At 44.3% G+C, this 24,049-nt stretch overlaps 1 gene segment (V, D, J or C); it reads left to right on the forward strand.

Moving 5' to 3' along the window:
* Nucleotides 1-16,429, forward strand: part of LOC147091818 (Ig heavy chain C region, secreted form-like) — a 31,390-nt gene extending 14,961 nt beyond the window's left edge. The window contains 5 exon segments of the C gene segment in view: nt 32-361; nt 2,854-3,162; nt 3,662-3,991; nt 15,981-16,108; nt 16,249-16,429. Of these exon segments, the coding sequence occupies nt 32-361; nt 2,854-3,162; nt 3,662-3,991; nt 15,981-16,108; nt 16,249-16,257 (1,106 nt within the window).
* The last annotated feature ends 7,620 nt before the right edge of the window (nt 16,430-24,049 follow it).

A 24,049-nucleotide genomic window follows, 5' to 3' on the forward strand; every position in this document is an offset into this window, starting at 1 on the left:
CTTATTGTTCTTTATTCTAATTGTCCTGCAGCTCAAGATCCGCGGCAACCGTCCGTGTCTGTCCTCCTGCCCTCGGCAGAAGATGTCTCCGCTCAGAGGTCCGTCACCCTCACCTGCTTAGCGAGAGGTTTCTCCCCACGAGAGGTCTTCGTCAAGTGGACCGTTAATGACAAGCCACTCAATTCCAGCAACTACAAGAACACCGAGGTGTTGGCGGAGAACGGCAGCAGTTCCTTCTTCATCTACAGCCTGTTATCCATTGCAGCGGAGGAGTGGGCCAGCGGCGCTTCCTACTCCTGTGTGGTGGGACATGAAGCGATCCCCTTGAAGATCATCACCAGAACGGTCAATAAATCCAGCGGTAAAGAATGCTAATGAACATTTCCCTTATACTGATGGACTCCGTTAATTCTTGTCAATGAGAAACACTCGCTTGCATTTAAGTTCTTAAATAAACATCAATAAAGGTCTTTTCTTCCATTCCTGAGTTAAAAACACACCTTTCAATTAATTTTGTTTCCATTTTTGCCAAGGTTTCAGGTCGATTACCTTTCGGCAGCCCGTTTTGATGAAGGGTCGTCGACCTGAAAGTTTGACTCTGTTCCTATCTGCACAGATTCCGCCTGACTTGCTGAGTTTTTGCAGCCATTTCTGTTTTTATCCCAGTTACCATTGTTGTCCATCCCTTCAGAATTGGGGACATTTACATTTCAATAATCGCAGCAACTGCGAACTGATGTGAGGGCCACAAACGAGCACGAAATGTACCCCCACCAGAGAGAGAGGGAAGGCCAATTGTTAACCCACAGTAGCCTCACTGTCCCACCAGAGAGAGGGTAAAGGGCAATTATTAACCAACTGTACCCCCACTCTCCCAGCACAGAGAGGGGAAAGGGCAATTGTTAACCCACACTAGCCTCACTGTCCCACTAGAGAGATGGTAAAGTGCAATTATTAACCCACTGTACCCCCACTCTCCCAGCAGAGAGAGGGGAAAGTGCAATTATTAACCAACAGTACCCCCACTGTCTCACAAGATAGAGGGGAAAGGGCAATTGTTAACCCACAGTAGTCACACTGTCCCACCAGAGAGAAGGGAAAGGGCAATTAATAACCCACTGGACCCCTACTGCCCCACCAGAGAGAGGGGACAGTGAAAATCTTCACTCACTGTATCTCCACTCACCCACGAGAGAGATGGTAAGGGCAATTGTTAACCAAATGCACCCACACTCCACCACCATAGATAGGGAAGGGGCAGTTGTTAACCAACTCTACCGCCACTCCATCACCACAGAAAATGAAAGGGCAGTGTTTAACCCACTGTGCCCCACACACCCTCCAATGATAGGGCAAGGGCAGTTGTTAACTCACTGTACTCCACTCCCACACCATTGATAGGGAAAGGACAATTGTAAGCCCACCGTATCTTCAATCGCCCAGCAGAAAGAGGGGAAATGGCGACTGTTAACCCATGAACCCCACTCTCCCACCAGAGAGAGGGGAACAGGCTATTGTTAACCCACTGTACACCCACTACCCCACCAGAAAGAGGGGAAAGGTCAATTTTTAAGCCACTGTTTCTCCACTCACCCACCAGCGAGAGAATGAAGGGCAATTGGATTACCACTCTACCTCCCACTCCCCCAACAGAGAGAGGGGAAAGTGCAATTGTTATACCCACTGTATCTCCACTCACCCACCAGAGAGAGAATAAAGGGCAATTGTTATACCATTGTAACTCCCACTCCCCCAACAGAGAGAGGGGGAAGGGCAATTCTTAACCCACTGAATCTCCACTCACCCACCAGAGAATGAGGAAAGGGCAACTGTTATACCACTGTAACTGCCACTACCCACCTTCGAGTGGGGAGAGGGCAATTGTGAAGCCACTGGTTCTCCAGTCATCCACCAGTGAGAGAGGAAAGGGCATTTGTTATACCACTGTATCTCACAATCTCTCCCCCAAATGATGTTGAGGATGGGCGGCAACTGAAAATAGCAAAACAGAGATTGATAGATTTTTGTTAGGCAAGGTTATCAAGGGTTACAGAAAGAAAGCTGGTAGATGGTGTTCAGGTGCAAATCCGCCATGATCTCATTGAATAACAGAACAAGCTGGATGGGATGAATGTCCACCTCCTATTCCTGTGTTCCTATTGCTGCCCTGCGGTCATACTTCATTCTGACTGTCACACCAGACATGAGAAATGCTCACTAATGACACAAATTAGCAAACTAACACACCACGGCATTTCAAATCATTCCCCACCACAAAAGAGGCCTTGGAGCTCCATTCTCCCGACGTATCACCTCTCCTCTGATGGGGGCTGCAACAGGTTCCTGCACATATTCATCGCCCCAAAAATCATAACAAGAAAACAGGAAATTCACTTTTTTCCTGTTCCACCTAAAATCCTGGATTTTATTTGACAGCCGTTTTGAAGCAGTGTAATTTTCGAGCTCCTGACACCTTGGGGCAGATGCATTATAATGATCAGAGATGTGTTTGGGCACCAGGATCTATAGACGGGCATAAAGGAGCAATGGATTTCGGCAAGAGCTCTAGTTAGTGCGTAACACAATTGCGCTTGAATTTATTCTTTTTTTTACGCCACGTATTTGCTTCACAGCACATTACAGGAAGCTCTGGGTGCAAATACTCAGGAAATGTTAAAGAGTTAGCCGGATTCGGTGCCATTTCTTTGTCTATCCAATAACGATGGTGTTTAAGCAACAGCGACAGGGTGAATTCACAATGGTGATTGAATCTCCTTGAGCCAGTAATGGCTGAATGCTGGTGTCCAGATTCTGAAGATGAAGCTTTGCTTGACTTTCATTTCCATTTCACAGATCCTATCACAAACAGCGATCCACTGATTATGCTTCGACAGCCATCACTAGAACAGGTCTTACTGGAGACGATGGTGATCTTAACCTGCGTCGTGTCTAATGCTCCTTATGGATTCACCGTGTCCTGGACCCGAGGAAAGGAGACTTTGAAATCAGAAATTGCCATTCAACCCGGAGAGGAACCCAACAGCGTCATCAGCAACATAAACATCTCGACACAAGCCTGGCTGAGTGGGGATGAGTTCTCCTGCGTGGTGAGCCATCAGGATATGCCGACTGCTATAAGCGATTCCATCCACAAGGAAACAGGTGAGCAGTGAGAGTGTAGCAATAAGTGAGACACTGTGGCTATTTCCTGTGTATGTATACGGGCCAATTCATTATAGTAAGAGCTTTAATGGACCACTCTGATAATTCAGATTGGTAATTCCACTAACTAAACATTCTGGGACCCGAAATAATTCACCTAAGGGGAAAGTAGGTAAGCCCATGAGGGAAAAGGTAATAGAACGATATGCTATTGTGGTTAGACGAAGTAAGGTGGGAGGTGTCTCCTGTGGAGCATAAACACCTGCCCAGATTTGTTGGGCCGAATGGCCAGTTTCTGTGCTGTGAATTCAACTATTCAAGCTCTCAGAGAGAAGGATTGCATATCCCTCAACTGCGGGTTGAAAACCGGACAGGATCCAGAGGGGAAAATATGTACTTTAAAATTCAGCGTGAATCACATTTCCCTCACATCTAACCACCGCTTTCATTGTCTCTGGAATTCTCCAGCTTATTCTCCTTTATTCTAATTGTCCTGCAGCTCAAGATCTGCGTCAACCATCCGTGTCTGTCCTCCTGCCCTCGTCAGAAGAAATCTCCACACAGAGGTCCGTCACCCTCACCTGCTTAGCGAGAGGTTTCTCCCCCCGAGAGATCTTCATCAAGTGGACCGTCAATGACAAGCCGCTCAATTCCAGCAACTACAAGAACACCGAGGTGTTGGCGGAGAACGGCAGCGGTTCCTTCTTCATCTACAGCCTGTTATCCATTGCAGCGGAGGAGTGGGCCAACGGCGCTTCCTACTCCTGTGTGGTGGGACATGAAGCGATCCCCTTGAAGATCATCACCAGAACGGTCAATAAATCCAGTGGTAAACCAAGTTTTCTGAACATTTCCCTTATACTGATGGACACCGTCAATTCTTGTCAATGAGAAACTCTCGATTGCATTTCCGTTCTTAAATAAATATCAATAAATGCGTTGTCTTCCAACCGTGAGTTAAAAACACAGCCACTTAGTAAGTTGTGCTTCCCATTGTTGTCAAGGGGCGGGCTTTGTATCTGAAGTTGGGAGTTTTTGGGTCTTGGGTCCATGGCTTGTATAGTCAGCGCTCCCTGCTCAGATTCACCGTGAGTTAGAGATAAAATGAAGCTTTCTCATAAAACTTTACTCAACGTAACTTCAGCAACTTTCCTCCCGCTGGGGGAAGCTTAAAATTCCCATTTCCGACAAACAAAAGCAGCAGATTAAGATCTCGGTCTCCGCATTTCTCGTTCAATAGCAGATTACTGCAGATGGTGGAAATCTTAGATAAAAACAGGAAATGCTGGAAATTCTCAGCATTCAGGCGGCATCTGTGCAGAGAGAAATAGCTAACGTTTCAGGTCGATGACCATTTGCCTGCCTGTTGTTAACCCAATGTACCACAACACCCCTACCAGAGAGAGAGGAAAGGGCATTTGTTAACCCACTGTGCCACAACTCCACTACCAGAGAGAGGGGAAAGTGCAATTCTTAACCCACTGTACCACAACTCCCCTTCTAGAGAGAGGGGAAAGTGCAATTCTTAACCCACTGTACCACAACACCCCTACCAGAGAGAGAGGAAAGGGCATTTGTTAACCCACTGTACCACAACTCCCCTTCTAGAGAGAGGGGAAAGTGCAATTCTTAACCCACTGTACCACAACTCCCCTAACAGAGCGAGAGGAAAGGGCAATTGTTAACCCATGGTAGAGCCACTCCCCTACCCGAGAGTGAGGAAAAGGCAATTGTTAACCCACTGTACCACAACACCTCTACCAGAGAGAGAGGAAAGTGCAATTGTTAACCCACTGTACCACAACACCCTTACCAGAGAGAGGGGAAAGGGCATTTGTTAGCCCACTGTACCACAACTCCCCTAACAGAGAGGGGAAAAGGTAATTGTTAACCCACTGTACCACAACACCCTTACCAGAGAGAGAGGAAAGGGCATTTGTTAACCCACTGTACCACAACACCCTTACCAGAGAGAGGGGAAAGTGCAATTGTTAACCCACTGTACCACAACTCCCCTAACAGAGAGGGGAAAAGGTAATTGTTAACCCACTGTACCACAACTCCCCTAACAGAGAGAGAGGAAAGTGCAATTGTTAACCCACTGTACCACAACACCCTTACCAGAGAGAGGGGAAAGTGCAATTGTTAACCCACTGTACCACAACTCCCCTAACAGAGAGGGGAAAAGGTAATTGTTAACCCACTGTACCACAACTCCCCTAACAGAGAGAGAGGAAAGTGCAATTGTTAACCCACTGTACCACAACACCCTTACCAGAGAGAGGGGAAAGTGCAATTGTTAACCCACTGTACCACAACTCCCCTAACAGAGAGGGGAAAAGGTAATTGTTAACCCACTGTACCACAAAACCCTGCCAGAAAGACAGGAAAGTGCAATTGTTAACCCACTGTACCACAACTCCACTTCCAGAGAGAGGGGAAAGGGCAATTGTTAACCCAATGTACCACAACACTCCTACCAGAGAGAGGGGAAAGTGCAATTGTTAGCCCACTGTACCACAACTCCCCTTCCAGAGAGAGGGGAAAGGGCAATTGTTAACCCACTGTACCACAACTCCCCTTCCAGAGAGAGGGGAAAGGGCAATTGTTAACCACTGTACAACAACACCCCTGCCAGAGAGAGAGGAAAGGGCAAATGTTAACCCAATGTACCACAACTCCCTAACAGAGAGACAGGACAGGGCATGTGTTATTCCACTGTACCACAACTGCCCTACCACAGAGAGGGGAAAGGGCAATTGTTAACCCACTGTACCACAACTTCCCCACCAGAGAGAGAGGAAAGGGCAATTGTTAACCCACTGTACCACAACTCCCCTACCACAGAGAGGGGAAAGTACAATTGTTAACCCAATGTACCACAACTCCCCCACCAGAGAGAGGGGAAAGGGCAATTGTTAACCCACTGGACCACAACTCCCTGCCAGAGAGAGAGGGGAAAGGGCAATTGTTAACCCGCTGTACCACAACTGCCCTACCAGAGAGAGGGGAAAGGACAATTGTTAACCCATTGTACCACAACTCCCCTACCACAGAGAGAGGAAAGGGCAATTGTTAACCCAATGTACAACAACTGCCCTACCAGAGAGAGGGGAAAGGACAATTGTTAACCCAATGTACAACAACACCCCTGCCAGAGAGAGAGGGGAAAGGGCAATTGTTAACCCGCTGTACCACAACTGCCCTACCAGAGAGAGGGGAAAGGACAATTGTTAACCCAATGTACAACAACACCCCCACCAGAGAGAGGGGAAAGAACAATTGTTAACCCAATGTACCACAACACCACACCAGAGAGAGAGGGGAAAGAACAATTGTTAACCCAATGTACAACAACACCCCCACCAGAGAGAGGGGAAAGAACAATTGTTAACCCAATGTACCACAACACCACACCAGAGAGAGAGGGGAAAGTACAATTGTTAACCCAATGTACCACAACTCCCCCACCAGAGAGAGGGGAAAGGACAATTGTTAACCCAATGTACAACAACACCCCCACCAGAGAGAGGGGAAAGAACAATTGTTAACCCAATGTACCACAACTCCCCCACCAGAGAGAGGGGAAAGAACAATTGTTAACCCACTGTACACCCACTCCCCCACAGAGAGAGAGGAAAGTACAATTGTTAACCCACTGTACACCCACTCCTCTACAAGAGAGAGAGGAAAGTGCAATTGTTAACCCACAGTACACCCACTCCTCTACAAGAGCGAGAGGAACGTGCAATTGTAAACCCACTGTACCCCCACTCCCCCACCAGAGAGAAAGGAAAGTGCAATTGTGAACACATTGTACACCCACTCCCCCACCACAAGAGAGAGAGTGGAAAGGTCAATTGTTAACCCAATGTACCACAACTCCCCCACCAGAGAGAGGGGAAAGTACAATGGTTAACCCATTGTACCACAACACCACACCAGAGAGAGAGTGGAAAGAACAATTGTTAACCCACTGTACCCCTACTCCCCTATCAGAGAGCGAGGTAAAGGCAATTATTAACCCATTGTACCACAACACCACACCAAAGAGATGGGAAAGGGCAATTGTTAACCCAATTTACCACCACTCCCCTACCAGAGAGAGAGGAAAGTGCAATTGTTAACCCTCTGTACCACAACACCACACCAGAGAGAGAGGAAAGGGCAATTGTTAACCCAATTTACCACCACTCCCCTACCAAAGAGAGAGGAAAGGGCAATTTTTAACCCACTGTACCAAACACCCCACCAGAGAGAGAGGAAAGGGCAATTGCTAACCCACTGTAACACAACACCCCACCAGAGAGTTGGGAAAGGTCAATAGTTAACCCAGTGTATCTCCACACCCCCCACCAAAGATACAGCAAAGGGCAATTTTTAACCCACTGTACCACAACTCCCACACCTGAGAGAGGGGAAAGAGCTCTTGTTAACCCATTGACTGCCCCACCAGACAGAGGGCAAAGAGCAAATATTAACTCACTGTACCACACATTCCCCCACCAGAGAGAGGGGAAATGGCATTTGTTAACCCGCTGTACATTCATTCCCCCACCAGAGAAATGGGAAAGGACAACTGTTAACCTAATTGTTCTCCACTCACTCACCGGAGAGAGGGTAAAGGGCAATATTTAACCCACTGTACTTCCACACACACACCAGAGAGAGGGGAAAGGGCAATATTTAACCCACTGTACTTCCACACACACACCAGAGAGAGGGGAAAGGGCAATATTTAACCCACTGTATTTCCACACACACACCAGAGAGAGGGGAAAGGGCAATATTTAACCCACTGTACTTCCACACACACACCAGAGAGAGGGTAAAGGGCAATATTTAACCCACTGTACTTCCACACACACACCAGAGAGAGGGGAAAGGACATTTGGTAACCCACTGTACTTCCACACACACACCAGAGAGAGGGGAAAGGGCAATATATAACCCACTGTACTTCCACACACACACCAGAGAGAGGGGAAAGGGCAATATTTAACCCACTGTACTTCCACGCACACACCAGAGAGAGGGGAAAGGGCAATATTTAAACCACTGTACTTCCACACACACACCAGAGAGAGGGTAAAGGGCAATATTTAACCCACTGTACTTCCACGCACACACCAGAGAGAGGGGAAAGGGCAATATTTAACCCACTGTACTTCCACACACACACCAGAGAGAGGGGAAAGGGCAATATATAACCCACTGTACTTCCACACACACACCAGAGAGAGGGGAAAGGGCAATATTTAACCCACTGTACTTCCACGCACACACCAGAGAGAGGGGAAAGGGCAATATTTAACCCACTGTACTTCCACACACACACCAGAGAGAGGGGAAAGGGCATTTGGTAATCCACTGTACTTCCACGCACACACCAGAGAGAGGGTAAAGGGCAATATTTAACCCACTGTACTTCCACGCACACACCAGAGAGAGGGGAAAGGGCAATATATAACCCACTGTACTTCCACACACACACCAGAGAGAGGGGAAAGGGCAATATTTAACCCACTGTACTTCCACACACACACCAGAGAGAGGGGAAAGGGCAATATTTAACCCACTGTACTTCCACACACACACCAGAGAGAGGGGAAAGGGCAATATTTAACCCACTGTATTTCCACACACACACCAGAGAGAGGGGAAAGGGCAATATTTAACCCACTGTACTTCCACACACACACCAGAGAGAGGGGAAAGGGCAATATTTAACCCACTGTATTTCCACACACACACCAGAGAGAGGGGAAAGGGCAATATTTAACCCACTGTATTTCCACACACACACCAGAGAGAGGGGAAAGGGCAATATTTAACCCACTGTATTTCCACACACACACCAGAGAGAGGGGAAAGGGCAATATTTAACCCACTGTATTTCCACACACACACCAGGGAGAGGGGAAAGGGCAATATTTAACCCACTGTATTTCCACACACACACCAGAGAGAGGGGAAAGGGCAATATTTAACCCACTGTATTTCCACGCACACACCAGAGAGAGGGGAAAGGGCAATATTTAACCCACTGTACTTCCACGCACACACCAGAGAGAGGGTAAAGGGCAATATTTAACACACTGTACTTCCACGCACACACCAGAGAGAGGGGAAAGGGCAATATTTAACCCACTGTACTTCCACACACACACCAGAGAGAAGGGAAAGGGCAATATTTAACCCACTGTACTTCCACGCACACACCAGAGAGAGGGGAAAGGGCAATATTTAACCCACTGTACTTCCACGCACACACCAGAGAGAGGGGAAAGGGCAATATTTAACCCACTGTACTTCCACACACACACCAGAGAGAGGGGAAAGGGCAATATTTAACCCACTGTACTTCCACGCACACACCAGAGAGAGGGGAAAGGGCAATATTTAACCCACTGCACTTCCACACACACACCAGAGAGAGGGGAAAGGGCAATATTTAACCCACTGTACTTCCACGCACACACCAGAGAGGGGAAAGGGCAATATTTAACCCACTGTACTTCCACACACACACCAGAGAGAGGGGAAAGGGCAATATTTAACCCACTGTACTTCCACACACACACCAGAGAGAGGGGAAAGGGCAATATTTAACCCACTGTACTTCCACGCACACACCAGAGAGAGGGGAAAGGGCATTTGGTAACCCACTGTACCTCGCAGTCCCCCACCAGAGAGAGGGCAAAGGGCCATTGATAACCCTCTTTAACCCACACTCCCGAGAGAGAGAAAGGGGAGGTGACCCAATATCTATTGTATGTACTCAGTTATCGTTAGTTAAAAAGCAGTTTCTAACTCACTGCTCAAAACTGTTCAAAATGCCGCATGAGAATCATATTGTAAAAAAATATATTCAACCTGCTATTTTTATATAGGGTTTGGGATAAATTTGTCCCTTTTATTTGTAAAGTAACATATTATTATGTTAGACCAGATACATGCTGATGATTGACTCCACTTCTCATTTATCACGGTTGTGTCCCTGATGTTGCTGAGGATCATCGGTTGAAATGTTGCATTCCACCCTCTCTGTGCACACTTACACTTAAACACACACAGACACTCATATTAACACACACATCAATACACACACACTAGCACATCAAAACACAGACTCTCACCCTAACACACACATCAATACACTCACACTTACACAAAGCACACACAGACACCTGTATTAACACACACATCAATACACACACCCTTACACAAAGCACACACAGACACTCACCCTAACACACACATCAATACACACATACTTACACATCAACACACAGACACTCACCCTAACACACACATCAATACACTCACACTTACACAAAGCACACACAGACACCTGTATTAACACACACATCAATACACACACCCTTACACAAAGCACACACAGACACTCACCCTAACACACACATCAATACACACACACTTACACAAAGCACACACAGACACTCACCCTAACACACACATCAATACACACATACTTACACAAAGCACACACAGACACCTGTATTAACACACACATCAATACACACACCCTTACACAAAGCACACACAGACACTCACCCTAACACACACATCAATACACACATACTTACACAAAGCACACACAGACACTTACCCTAAAACACACATCAATACACACACACTTACACATCATCAGACACTCCTATTAACACACAGATCAATACACACACTCTTACACATCAACACACACAGCACACACCCTAACACACACATCAATACACACACACTAACACATCAACACACACAGGCACTCACCCTAACACACACATCAATACACACACACTTACACATAAACACACACAGACACTCCTATTAACACACACATCAATACACACACACTTACACAAAGCACATGCAGACACTCATATTAACACACACATCAATACACACACACTTACACATCAACACACACAGACACTCACCCTAACACACACATCAATACACACACACTTACACATCAACACACACAGTCTCTCACCCTAACACACATCAATACACACACACTTACACATAAACACACACAGACACTCATATTAACACACACATCAATACACACACACTGACACAAAGCACACACAGACACCCGTATTAACACACACAAACAGACACCTACAATAACACACACACAGACACACGCACAAACATACACATTAACACACAATTATACAAAACACACGCGGACACCCATATTAACACACACAAACAGACACTCACATTAATACACACACACACAGACACCCGCACAAACATGAACATTAACACACACTTACAGAAAACAAACACACACACCCGGATTATCAAACACACACATTCACTCATATAAGCAGACACATCGACACAGACACACTTACAGAAGAGACACACAGACACCTGCATGAGCACACACATCAACACACACGCTCATTAAAACAAAGCACACACAGACTCCTGCATTAACACAAATTTCAACATACACATTTGCACAAAACACAAACAGACACCCAAATTAACACACACATCAAGACACACACACGTACACAAAACACACACTGACACCCAAATTAACAAACACATCAATACACACACACTTACAAAAAACACACACCGACACCCACATTAGCACACACATCAATACACACACACTTACACAAAACACCCACAGACACCCACAGTAATGTAAATATCAACACACACAGACCATTACACCAAACACACACAGACACCCGCATTAACACAAACATCAACACACACACACACTTACATAAAACACACACAGACACCCGCATTAGCACACACATCAACACACACACACCCTTTCACAAATCACACACAGAGACACCCGCATTAACACAAATATCAACACAGACACCCTTACAAAAAACACACACAGGAACCCACATTAACTTAATATCAACACACACAGACCCTTATATAAAACAGACATAGACACCCGCATTAACACACACATCAACACACACACACCCTTATAAAAAACACAAACAGACACCCGCATTAACACAATCATCAACACACACACTTACAAAAAGCACACACAGACACCCACATTTATGCACACATCAAGGCACATACACTTACACAAAGCACACACAGACACCCACATTAACGCACACTTCCACATACAGACACCCTTACACGAAGCACAAACAGACACTCGCATAAAAACTCACATCAACACACACACACAACACAAACACACACAGACATCTGCATTAACACATCCATCAACACACACACCCTTACACAGAACACACACAGACACGTGCATTACCGGCACATCAACACACACACACACACTTACACAAAACACACACAGACACCAGCATTAACACACACACAACACACACACATTCTTATCCAAGAACACACAGACACCCGTGTTATCAAACTCAACACACAAACAATCCCTTACACAAAAACTCACAGACACCCACATTAACACATACATCAACACACAAACAAACACTTACACAAACACACACAGGCACCTGCATTAACAGACAAACAAGCCCTTACACAAAAACACTCAGACACCCGCATTAACACACACATCAACACACAAACAAACCCTTACACAAAACACACACAGACACCCGCATTAACACACATCAACACACACACCCTTTCACAAACTCACAGACACCATCATTAACACAAACATCAATACAAACATACACAGACAACCGCATTAACACACATCAACAGGCACACACACCCTTACACAAAACACAGACAGACACCCACAGTAACACACATAACACACACACACACTTACACAAAACACAGACAGACACCCACATTAACACACACATCAACAAACACACATCCTTACACAAAACACACACAGACACCTGCATTAACACACATCAACAGACACACAAACCATTACACAAAACACCCAGAGACACCAGCATTGACACACTCATCACCAGACACACACACTTACATGAAACACACACAGACACCCGCATTAACACACATATCAACACACACAGACCCTTTCACAAACACACAAAGACACCCGCATTAACACACATCAACAGACACACACACCATTACACAAAATACACACAGACACCCGAATTAACACACATCAACAGACACACACACCATTACACAAAACACCCAGAGACACCAGCATTGACACACTCATCAACAGACACACACTTACACGAAACACACACAGACACCCGCATTAACACACATATCAACACACACACCCTTACACAAAACGCACACAGCCACCAGCATTAACACACACAACACACACACACTTACACAAAACACACAGACACCAGCATTAACACATACATAAAAAACACACCCTTACACAAAACACAGACAGACACCTGCATTAACACACACATCAACAAACATACATCCTTACACAATACTCACACAGACACCGCATTGACACACACATCAACACACACAAACCCTTACACAATACACAAACAGACACCAGCATTAGCACACATCAACAAACACACATCCTTACACAAAACACACACCGACACCCATATTAACACACAACACACACACACCGTTACACAAAATACACACAGACCCCCGCATTAGCACACACATCAACACACACACAAATCCTTACACAAAACACACACAGACACCCGCATTAACACATGTCAAAACACACACACACAAATCCTTACACAAAACACACACATACACCTGCATAAACACACATCAACACATACACCATTACACAAAACACACACAGTCCCCCGCATAAACAAACACATCAACTCGCACACACTTACAGAAAACAAACACCAACACCCACCTTAAAACACACATCAACACCCACACACGCTTACACAAAACTCACACAGACACTCGCAAAAACAAACACAACACACACACACCCTTGCACAAAACACACAGAGACACCTGCATTAACACACACAACTCACATACACACCCTTACACACAACACAAACAGACACCCTCATTAACACACAAAACACACACACCCTTACACATAACACACACGGACACCCACATTAACACACATATCAACGCACACAATCGTACAAAATACACACATACCCGCATTAACACGCACAATACACACATTTACACAAAACGCACAGAGAACCCCACGTTAAAACATATATCAACACATGCACACAACATTACACAAACACACACAGACACCCGCATTAACAAAAACATCATCACAAACACAACCTTGCAAATAACACGCATAGAGATCCGCATTGACACACACATCAACACACACACACACTTACACAAAACACAAACAGGCACCCGTATTAACACACACATAAATACACACACACCCTTACAAAAACACGCACATCATCGAGCATACACCCTTATAAAAAACACACACAGAGACCCGCATTTTGATACGGAACACACACACACACTTACACAAAACACACACATAACCCCGCATTAAACACACATCATCACACACACTCGCTTACGCACAAAACTCAGACAACTGCATTAACACATATTAACACACATACAGAATTACACAAAACACGAAGACACCAGCATTAACACACAAATCAACACACAAACCCTTACACAAAACATAAACAGACACCCACAATAACGGATAAAACACACACACACCCTTACACAAACAGACAAAGACACCCACAATAGCACACACAAACACACACACCCTTACACAAAACACATGTAAAACCCTGCAGTACCACTCTCACAACACAAACACTAACACAAAACACACACAGAGACCCGCATTAACAGAAACATCAACAAGACACAAAACACACACAGACCCCTGCATTAACACACACAACACACACGCACCCTTACACAAAACACACACAGACACCCGCATTAATACACACAACACACACACACCCTTACACAAAACACACACAGCCACTCGCATTAATACACAAAACACACACACACCCTTACACAAAACACACACAGACACCCGCATTAACACACACAACACACACACACCCTTACACAAAACACACACAGCCACTCGCATTAATGCACAAAACACACACACACCCTTACACAAAACACACACAGACACCCGCATTAACACACACAACATACACACACCCTTACACAAACACACACAGGCACCCGCATTAACACACAAATCACACATACACCCTTACACAAAACACACAATGGCACCCACATTAACACACACAACACACACAGGCACCCACATTAAAACACACAACACACTCACACCCTTACACACAACACACCCAGACACCCGCATTAATACACACAACAAACACACACCCTTACACAAAACACACACAGACACTCGCATTAATACACAAAACACGCACACACCCTTAAACAAACACACAGCACCAGCATTAACACACACAACACACACAAACCCTTACACAAAACACACACAGAGACCCGCATTAAAACACACAACACACTCACCCTTGCACAAAACACACACAGGCACCCACATTAAAACACACAACTCAAACACACCCTTACACAAAACACACACAGACACCCGCATTAACACACAAAACACACACACACCCTTACACAAAACACACACAGGCTCCTGCATTAAAACACACAATACACTCACACGCTTACACAAAACACACACAGGCACCCACATTAACACACACAACACACTCACACCATTACACAAAACACACACAGACACCCGCATTAACACACAAAACACCCACACACTATAATTATATGATATCTTGGATTAAAAATGATCTGAATTTATTTCCTCCTCTACATCCCCGTAGATTCCTCAGACCACATCTGGATTGAAGACTATGAGGACGAGAGCGGCAATATTTGGACAACCGCTTCCACATTCATCCTCCTGTTCTTCCTGAGCATTTTCTACAGCGCTGCTGTCACGCTGGTGAAGGTGAGAAGATTCAATCCACTCAAACTTCGACATGACTGAAGCGGTTTGACAAATCTCTGAAAGTTTCATTGATAAAAATACTGAGATAATTATCCTAGACCACTAAAGTCCTGCTTCATTCTTTTATCCCTCTTTTAAAGGTCAAGTGATGGGCTGAATTTCAGATGCCATGGATTTTCCTCATCTGTTTATTAACATCGCTGTGTTCTGAAAATAAAATATTTCCACTTGTTGATTCTCAAAGTAAAATGTCTTCAGTTATAAAGATCCGAATCTATAGCTGAGAAAAATATAACCTTGAATTCCGTCTTTCTGTTTGAAATGTGTGAGATAATCGGGGCTATAAGATATATGTATCTTAGAGTTGTTTGAATGTTTCACATGTAAGTAAGTCACTTTTTTCTATTCTAATTCACAATTGTTCCCTTTATGTGGAGCCCCTGTTTTCTCTCTCTGGTGTCTGTAAGAGATGTACAGATAACTTGCAGCTCAGACCACATGTATTCAGTTCTCAATGTGACGCTCAGTTATTATATTCACTTTGTGTTACCTTTTTAAACCATTCTCTGTAAATTGTATGCTGTGAAATTTTTAATAAATCTGGAATGAAAAATTGACTAACATAGACTTTGCTGATTTCCTTTCACCGAGGCTCCTCCACACCGCTCCAGTTTCCCTATCACACATTCTTTATTTCCCTGACAGGTATTTTTCACCCGTCCTGTCTGAGTTATAATTGAACCCAAGTCCCTTTGGTTAAGGAGCCGCTGCACCACCCAGTGTCCCATCAGAGAAAAGACACTTTTACCCAGGCCTTTTTATGTCAGGCAGTATAGGTGGAATGATTGCAGAGAGCCCAGATGCACCATGCAGTCTCCTCTGATATTATGGTCCGTACGATTCACATGTCAGGCTCTGTTAAAGAGCAGGGCTCTGCTCTATCGCAGCCTGATACAGTGCAGTACATGGCAAAGTAAATCTCCCTTTAAACTTCCCAGCTACCACTGCCAGGCAAGGCACAGCACTGGTTAGTTAGAGAGTAATGCTCCCACTTCACTCCCCATCCAACACTCCCAGTGCAGGTTCACAACATGCGTTATGCAGAGTAAATCTCCCTTGACACTGACCCATCAAAGAGTCCCATGCTGGTGCAGCACGGGTTAAATACAGAGTAAAACACCCTCTATAATGTCCCATCAAACATTCCCAGGGAAGGTACAGTTCTGGTCAGATAGAGAAAACAGCTCCTTCCACACTCTCCCATCAAATAGTATCAGGGCAGGTACAGCACGGCTTAGATACAGCGTAAAGCTCCCTCTATACTGTCCCAAGACACACTCCAAGGGCAGGTACAGCACGTGTTTGATACCGAGTAAAGTTAAAACATAAGAACATAAGAAATAGGAGCAGGAGTAGGCCAATCGGCCTTTCGAGCCTGCTCCGCCATTCAACAAGATCATGGCTGATCTGATCCTAACCTCAAATCTACTTCCACTCTCCATCCCACCAGATCCCATGTGATCTCCCGGGAGAGGCAAAAAACCAGGTAAAAAACCCAATGGCCAATTTGGGAGAATAAATCTGGGAAATTCATCTCCGACCCATCTAGGCGATCGAAACTCGTCCAGGAGATCACTCTGTACCTATACTTGCTGCAATACTTACCTTCTGTAAAAGGCGATCTCCACCCCAGCCAGGAACAGGCCCAATTTACTCTTGAAGGACTCCTAGCTGGCAGCCTGTTCCCGAGGTCTCCACTAATCCCTGTGAATAAAACCATCTCCTGAAATCTAACACAGAATTAGAACACAAGAAGTAGGAGCAGGACCAGGCTACACAGCCCCTGGGCCTGCTCCGCCACCCACAGGGCCATGATCGATCCGAACCTAGACTCATGTCCAATTTCCTGCCCGCTCCCCGGAACCCCTAATTCCCTTTACTTCTAGGAAAGTGGCTATTTCTGTTTTAAATTTATTTAATGATGTAGCTTCCACAGCTTTCTGGGGCAGCAAAGTCCACAGACCTACTACCCTCTGAGTGAAGAAGTTTCTCCTCATCTCAGTTTTGAAAGAGCAGCCCCTTATTCTAAGATTATGCCCCCTAGTTCTAGTTTCACCCATCATTGGGAACATCCTCACCTCATCCACCCGATCAAGCCCCTTCACAATCTTATATGTTTCAAAAAGATCGCCTCTCATTCTTCGGAACTCCAATGAGTAGAGTTCCAATCTACTCAGCCTCTCCTCATATGTCCACCCCTTCATCCCCGGGATTAACCGAGTGAACCTTCTTTGTACTACCTCGAGAGCAAGTATGTCTTTTCTTAAGTATGGACACCAAAACTGTATGCAGTATTCCAGGTGCGGCCTCACCAATACCTTGTATAACTGCAGCAATACCTCCCTGTTTTTATATTCTATCCTGCTAGCAATAAAAACCAACATTCCATTGGCCTTCTTGATCATCTGCTGCACCTGCATACTAAAGTTTTGAGTTTCGTGCACCAGGACCCCCAGATCTCTTTGTAATGCGTTACTTTCCAGTTTCTTGCCATTAAGATAATAACTTGCTCTATGATTTTTGCTGCCAAAGTGCATAACCTCACACTTTCCAGTATTGTATTCCATCTGCCGAATCTCTGCCCACTTACTTAGCCTGTCTATGTCCCTTTGCAGGTTTTTTGTATCCTCCTCACTCCCTACTTTCCCTCCCATCTTTGTAAGTTGCCTCTATACTGTCCCTTTAAACATTCCCAGGGAAGTTACAGTACTGGTCAGATACAGAATAATGTTCCCTCCACACTGCCCCATCAAATACTCCCTGTGCAGCTACAGCACTGGTCTGATACAGAGTATATCTCCCTCTACATTGTCCAATCAAACAGTCCCAGTGCAGGTACAGCACGGTGCACATCATGGAGCGCAAAGCTGGGAATGATTCCCAGAGTCTGGTGCCTATCAGACAGACACACTCTCACGATCGTCTTGTGTTATACACATCGACTCTCTCCATGTTTCAGTTAAACACACAGAGTGTCTCCAGCTTTCAGACAGTATTTGAGGTAGATGAGAGGGGGGATCACATTGTGTCCGTGGGCATTTTGAGCCTTCTGCGCCAGTGGGCATCGCTGGACACAGGTTCAGGATAGAATCATAGAAGTTTACAGCACAGAAGGAGGCCATTAGTTCCATCATCCATGCCGGCCGACAAAGAGCAATCCACCCTGACCCCAGTTTCCAGCATTAGGCCCGTAGCCCTGTAGGTTACGGCACTTCAAGTGCATATCTAAGTAATTTTAAATGTGTTGAGGTTCTCTGTCTCTACCACCCTTTCAGGCAGTGAGTGCCAGACCCCACCAACCTATGGGTTCACAAAATTCTCAAATCCCCTCAAAACCTCCGACCAACTACTTTAAAACTATACACCCCTGGTTACTGACCCTTCTGCTATGGGAAATAGGTCCGTCGTGTCCACTCTATCTGGGCCTCTCATAATATTTACACCTCAATTAAGTCTCCCCTCAGCGTCCTCTGTTCCAATGAAAATAACCCCATCCATTCCATTATTTTCTCATAGCTAATTATTCCCCAGCCCAGGCAAAATCCTTGCATATATCCTCTGCACCCGCTCGAGTGCAATCACATCCTTCTTGTAATGCGGTGACCAGAACTGCACGCAGTATTCTAGCTGTGGCTTAACTAATATGTTATAGAGATGAAGCACAACCTCCCTGCTCTTATATTTTAAGCCTCGGCTAATAAAGGCATGTATCCCGTCTGCCTTATTAACTAGCTTATCGACCCTTCCTGCTACCTTCAGGGATCTGTGCACAGGCACTCCAAGGTCCCTCTGATCTTCCGCACTTCTCAGTGTCCTACAAGTTATAGTGTCTTCCCTTGCTTTTTAGCCCTCCCCATAAGTATTATCTCACACTTTTCCAGATTGAATTCCATTTGCAATTCTTCTGCCCACCTTTCCAGTTCATTGATATCTTCCTGCAGTCTACAGGTTTACTCTTCATTATCAATCACACGACTAAATTTTGTATTATCTGCAAACTTCTTAATCATACTTCATACATTCAAGTCAAAACCATTGATATATACCACTAACACCAAAGGACCCAGCACTGGACACTGCAGAAACCCACTGGAAACAGTCTTCCAGTCACAAAAATACACTTCGACCAATGCCCTTTGCTTCCGGCCTCTGAGCCAATATTGGAACCAACTTGCCAGTTTGCCTTCGATCCCATGGGCTTTTACTTTCGTGACCAGTATGCCATATGGGACCTTATTAAAAGCCTTGCTAAAATACATATGAACTACATCAAATGCACTACCGTCATCGAACCTCCCTGTTACCTCCGCAAAAATTCTATCAAATTATACAGACACGACCTTCCCTTAACAAATCGACGCTAACTGTCCCTGATTAAACCGTGTTCTTCTAAATGATGATTTTCCTGGACCTCGGGATTTTACATACAATTTTCCTCCTACCGAGGTTAGGCTGACTGTCCTAAAATGACTCGGTCTATCCCTTTCTTCCTTTTTAAACAACGGTACCACATTAGCACTCCTCCAGTCCTCCGGCACCATAATCTAACCAGATAGGATTGGAAAACAATGGTTAGTGCCTCTGCTATTTCCGATTTTACTTCTCTTAACTGTCTGCAATGCATTTCATTCGGGCCTCGAGATTTAGCCACTTTCAAAGAGGCTAAACCCGTTAATACTCCCTCTTTCACTCTATTTATTTCTTCTAATATTTCACATACCTCCCCCCTGATTGCAATGTCTGCATCGTCCGTCTCATTTGTGAAAACAGACGCAAAGTACTCATTAAGAACCATACCCATATCTTCCCCTTCCACACACAGGTTACATTTATTGTCCCTAATAGGCCCAACACTTACATTGTTATCCCCTTTCTCTTAACGTATTTGTAAAACATATTTTACTTGCCAATGTTTTTTCATGCCCCCTGTTTGCTTTTCTAAATTCCTTTTGAACGTCACTTCTGCACTTTTTATATCCACTAGGCTTTCTGCAATATTGCGTTCTCGATATCTGTCATAATCTTCATTTTTTAAATCTTTATCCTATCCTGTAGGCCCCTTGACATCCAGGGTGCTCTAGATTTGTTAGTCCCTCACATTTACTTTAAGAGAACATACTTGCGCAGAATCCTCACTATCACCTCCTTGAATGCCTCCCACTGCTCTGATAATAATTTACCATCAGGTTTCTGTCTCCAGTCCACCTTGGCTAAATCACCTCTCAGCTTAGTAAACTTATCTTGTCCCCAATTGAGAAATTTAATTCCTGGTCTGTCCTTAGCCTTTTTATAAACTGCCCTAAATATAACTGAGTTATGATCAGTACCAGAAATATGCACTCCCATTGATAACCTTTCCACCTGCCAAGATTTGTTCCCTAAAACTAGATCCAAAACCGCCACCTCTCTTGTTGGACTTGCTATGTACTAGGTAAAAATTACCTCCTGAATACAATTTAAGAATTCTGCTCCCTCTATACCTGTCAAAGTACTTTTATCCCAGTTATTATTAGGGAAGTTGAAATCCCCTTCTATAACTGTCCTATTTCTGCAAGTTTCAGAAATTTTCTGACATATTTGCTCTTCTAACTCCTTCTTACCAGCACTGCGATTGCCTCTTTTTTTGTTTTTCAGTTCAACATATAAGGACTCACTTGATGATCCTTCTAAGATATCATCCCGCCTCACAGCTGTAATTGATTCTTTAATCAATATTGCATCCGCCTCTTTTTTATCCACCTCTCCATCTCATCAGAAATCCCAGTAACGAGGAATGTTGAGTTGCCATTCCTGTCCTTCGTTCAGCCATGTCTCAGTAACACCTGTAATATCAAACTCCCACGTGCATGTATGTGCGCTCAGCTCATCTGCTTTATTCCCTTGACTCCTTGCTTTGACGTATATGTCATTTAGCACTGCCAAACTCATTCCTTGTCTATTTAATAGTCTTTCTTTCCTCTGCCTTACAAATTCGCTTACTAATTTGTTGAATTGCAGGGTTGCTTCTTGCCCTTCTGAAAATACTCCCAGGTTCCTATCCACCTGCCAAGCTCGTTAAATCCTCCCCAACAGCACTAGCAATGACCGCCCACCCTCAAGCCATGAGGACATTGATCCAAGTCTGTTGAGGTGCAACCCTCCAGTTTTTGGCGGTATAAGCGAGTTGTCTCTCTTTATATTAAACTAGATCCTGTCTATGTTTATATTACACTAGATCCAGTCTCTGTTTATATTACACTAGACACTGTCTCTTTTATTTTAAACTAGACCCTGTCTCTGTTTATATTACACTAGGCAATGTCTCTGTTTATATTACTCTAGATGCTGTCTATATTTATATTACATTAGACCCTGTCTGAGTTCGTATTACATAAGACCCTATCTCTGATTATATTAAACTAGATCTTGTCCCGGTTTATATTACACTAGACCCCGTCTCTGCTTATATTTCACTAGACCCTGTCTCTATTTATATTACACTAGAGCCTGTCTCTGTTTATATTACACTACACGCTGTCTCTGTATATATTACACCAGACCCTGTCTTTGTTTATATCACACTAGACCCTGCATTTGCCTATATTACACTAGACCATGTCGCTGTTTATTTTATACTAGGCCCTATCTCTGTTTTTATTTCACTCGACCCTGTCTCTGTTTATATTACACTAGGCACATTCTCTGTTTATATTTCCCTAGACCTGTCTCTGTTTATATTGCGCTAGACCCTGACTCTGTTTATATTACTCTAGACCCTGACCCTGTTTATATTACACTAGACCCTGTCTCTGTTTCTATTTCCCTAGGCCATATCTCTGTTTATATCACATTGGGCCCTTTCTCAGTTATTAATATACCAGACACTGTCTATGTTTCTGTTACACTAATGTCTGTCTCTGTTTGTAGTACACTCGGCATTGCCTGTTTATATTACACTAGACCCTGTCTCTCTTTATATTACACTAGACCCTGTCTCTGCTTATATCCCCCTAGGCCCTGTCTCCTTTTATATTACACTAGACCCTGTCTCTGCTTATATTACCCTAGGCCCTGTTTATATTACCCTAGGCCCTGTCTCTTTTTATTTTACACTAGACTCTGTCTCTGTTTCTATTATCCTAGGCCATATCTCTGTTTATATTACATTGGTCACTTTCTCAGTTATTAATATACCAGACACTGTCTCTGTTTCTGTTACACTAATGTCTGTCTCTGTTTGTAGTACACTCGGCATTGGATGTTTATGTTACACTAGGCACTGTCTCTTTTATTATTGCACCAGAGAATGTCTGTTTCTATTGCACTAGACATTGTAGCTGATGCTGATGCAGTAGACCATACTGCTTTTTAAATTACACGATACCCTTTCTCAGTTATTACTGCCATGTCAATGTTTAAACACATCATGACTGATCAATATATTGACTCTATCAAGCTATCGTTTCCTAACTAAAATCTACCAATCAATCTCTGGCAGCATAGAGAAATTAATGCCACTGCCTTTCCAAGCTTTCTCTGCATGAAGGGGTTTGAGCGATCTGATATTGAGGTACAATTTCAACTGACAGGAGTGTCGGTATCCAGAGGACACAGATTTCATATATTTAGCAAATAAAATCAGTGGGGGGAAGATGAGAATTTTTGGCCAGCGAATTGTTTTAATCTGGGATGCACTGCCTGAAAGTGTCAATAGAAAATATCAAAAGGGACATGGAAATATGTTGTAATGAAATATTTGCAGGCCGTTGGAGAAAAGCAGTAGAGTGGGACTAATAGGATATCTCTTTCAAAGAGCGGACACAGGAGCAATGGGCCGAATGTTCCTTCTGTGCAATAAGATTGCACGATTCTCTTAATTTAAATTACACTAATCACAAATTT

Source organism: Somniosus microcephalus, unplaced genomic scaffold, assembly GCF_052327205.1.
Source record: "Somniosus microcephalus isolate GS21.2 unplaced genomic scaffold, FLI_Smic_1.0 unresolved_chr3, whole genome shotgun sequence".
NCBI classification, from domain to species: domain Eukaryota; kingdom Metazoa; phylum Chordata; class Chondrichthyes; order Squaliformes; family Somniosidae; genus Somniosus; species Somniosus microcephalus.